Source organism: Eimeria mitis, genomic scaffold (assembly GCF_000499745.2).
Source record: "Eimeria mitis Houghton genomic scaffold, Emh_scaff3130, whole genome shotgun sequence".
Taxonomy (NCBI): Eukaryota; Apicomplexa; class Conoidasida; order Eucoccidiorida; family Eimeriidae; genus Eimeria; species Eimeria mitis.
Window position 1 is genome coordinate 4518 of NW_013571475.1, and position 1989 is coordinate 6506.

Below are 1989 nucleotides of genomic sequence, written 5' to 3' on the forward strand. Positions count from 1 at the left end.
CAGAGCAGTGCTGAGGCGCTGTGGAGACTCTAACAATAAGCGTTTGTGATTTTCGTTGGTGTCTCAGTTGCTGCTGTACTTGGGGGCATCAGATTCCTGCTCCCCAGGACCTTGTTAGCAGTGGTAAAGCTCACCCTCTTCTCCCTTAGCAACGTTAACAGGGACAACGGAGTTGCAAAGACAGCATCTGCCGCGCCGTATCGGGTTCCCGGATGCGACTGAGGGAACGCAGCTTTGAAACCTGTGCCATCTGCATCGCACCCAAACCGCAAAAAGCTGTACAAAAGATGAATGCATGCGCTTAACCATAGGCTTCCTCAAGGGCATACATCCGCAATGCACCTATACTTGTGCGCAAATAAAAAGGCCGAAATGCAGACTGCCACTATTCCCCCGTCTCCAATAGACCGGACGGGCTCCACTATCAAAAAAGATGGTGCAACTCGGCCTATGCGCCAACGATGCAGGTCTTGTTGTAGCTGTCGCTGCATTGCAAACGTAGAAGGGTGAAACATACCTGTAAGCTTTTGGAAGGTCCTAAGGCTCTGTCTTGCCAGCTCTCGAGTAGGCGACAAGACAACCAACCGGCCGAAGGCATTGCTGGGTGCCTGAAGAATAAGCAAGAGAATGCATGCGTGTGGGGCATTTTGTTCCCGTTGTGCTGCAGCGCAGTCTAAGAGTAGACGCTGTATAGAAAAAATGCACACCGCGAAGCTCTACAAGAACGCAGCATAGAGCTGCTTAGCAGCGCTGGGGCGGGGCAGCGCTGTTCTGAGAAGAATTCAACAACAGTCAGAGGGCAATAAAGAGCTACACACTATTCCCTAAACATCAGCAGATAAGAGCACGAAGAAGCGACGTAAACAACGACAACAATTCGCAAGAGGGCGTCTGAAAACACGGGGATGAGAAACAAGAATGAATATCAACAAACCTTTAGACAGGCAATGAGAGGAAGCAGAAAGGCGAGGGTTTTGCCGCTACCGGTCGGGGCCGAAGCCAACATGTGGTGTCCTTTCAACATCAGCGGCAGTGCCTGCGGTGCATGCATATAAGATAGGTACATTCTAGCTGCAGCTGGTGGTGCGTCAGTTTCTTCTGCTTCACAGACTGCTACGTACTACACACATCTGCATACGCATGGCAATTTCTAGGCAACTGACGGCAGAGATCATCACGTTTGCTCCAGCGGCAACTCTTAGTGCGAGGAAAATGGTATTCCACGGGATAAGGGATGCAATGTGATCCCAGGTTGGCAGCTCTAGCTGTGGCATGGGCACGATGTGGAGGACTGACCTGCATCTGAATGGGGGTCGGCTGCTTGTAGCCGAGTGTCTGCAGGCGGGAGATGAGCCATGCAGGGAGCTTCCTAGGCCCTTCTTGGGACTGTTGATCTCCTTCTAAGAGGATCTTTTTAGCTTCTGCTGCCCCCGTTTCAAGAGGAATCTCGTCACTAAAAGAAAGGAAGGGAGCAGGCACAACAGGTAGGCCCTTCACAGCAATAGAGTGCCGAGCACGGAGGCTCTCAGCAGAATACTGCTTCTCAGAGGCTTCTCGTCCCCTCGTTCTGCCATCTTCTGCAAGGGATCCCTCTTGCTGCTGAGCCTGCTGCAGCTGCTGTTCCCGGTGTTGGCGTTTTTGCAGCAAGGGAGAATCGAGGGAAGCGTGGCACTTGTGGAGGGAAGCCCCCCTTGTTAGGAGGGCAAATATGTTGTCTTGAACCATTTCCCCTCTGTGAAGACCTCATATGTGCCCTGGACTCCGAAAAGCGGTCTACGACCGCATCACAGGGCGCACTCAGGGCGGCCAGGTGCCCCTGCCCCAGCGCGGGGCATCTATAGAAGTAGTATACAATGAAGAAACTGCAGAAGGTCGATTATTTTGGCGGGGAAATATCAACGAGACTCGCCTTCGACCCATAAACCACCATCGCCCCACGTGGGGCTTCGGCGGGGCCCCCACCAGGCTGGGCCCCCAGGTCTCCTATGG

General features: G+C 53.1%; 1 protein-coding gene across 1 annotated transcript in view; it reads right to left on the reverse strand.

The window, feature by feature from the left end:
* Positions 1-1725, reverse strand: part of EMH_0062520 (ATP-dependent RNA helicase, putative) — a gene marked incomplete at both ends in the record, with an annotated part of 4445 nt that extends 2720 nt beyond the window's left edge. Inside the window, 4 exons of the mRNA XM_013498041.1 lie at positions 135-250; positions 518-608; positions 935-1036; positions 1297-1725. Coding sequence (XP_013353495.1) covers positions 135-250; positions 518-608; positions 935-1036; positions 1297-1725 — 738 coding nt within the window. The remainder of the gene's footprint in view (positions 1-134; positions 251-517; positions 609-934; positions 1037-1296) is intronic.
* Between the last annotated feature and the right edge of the window lie 264 nt (positions 1726-1989).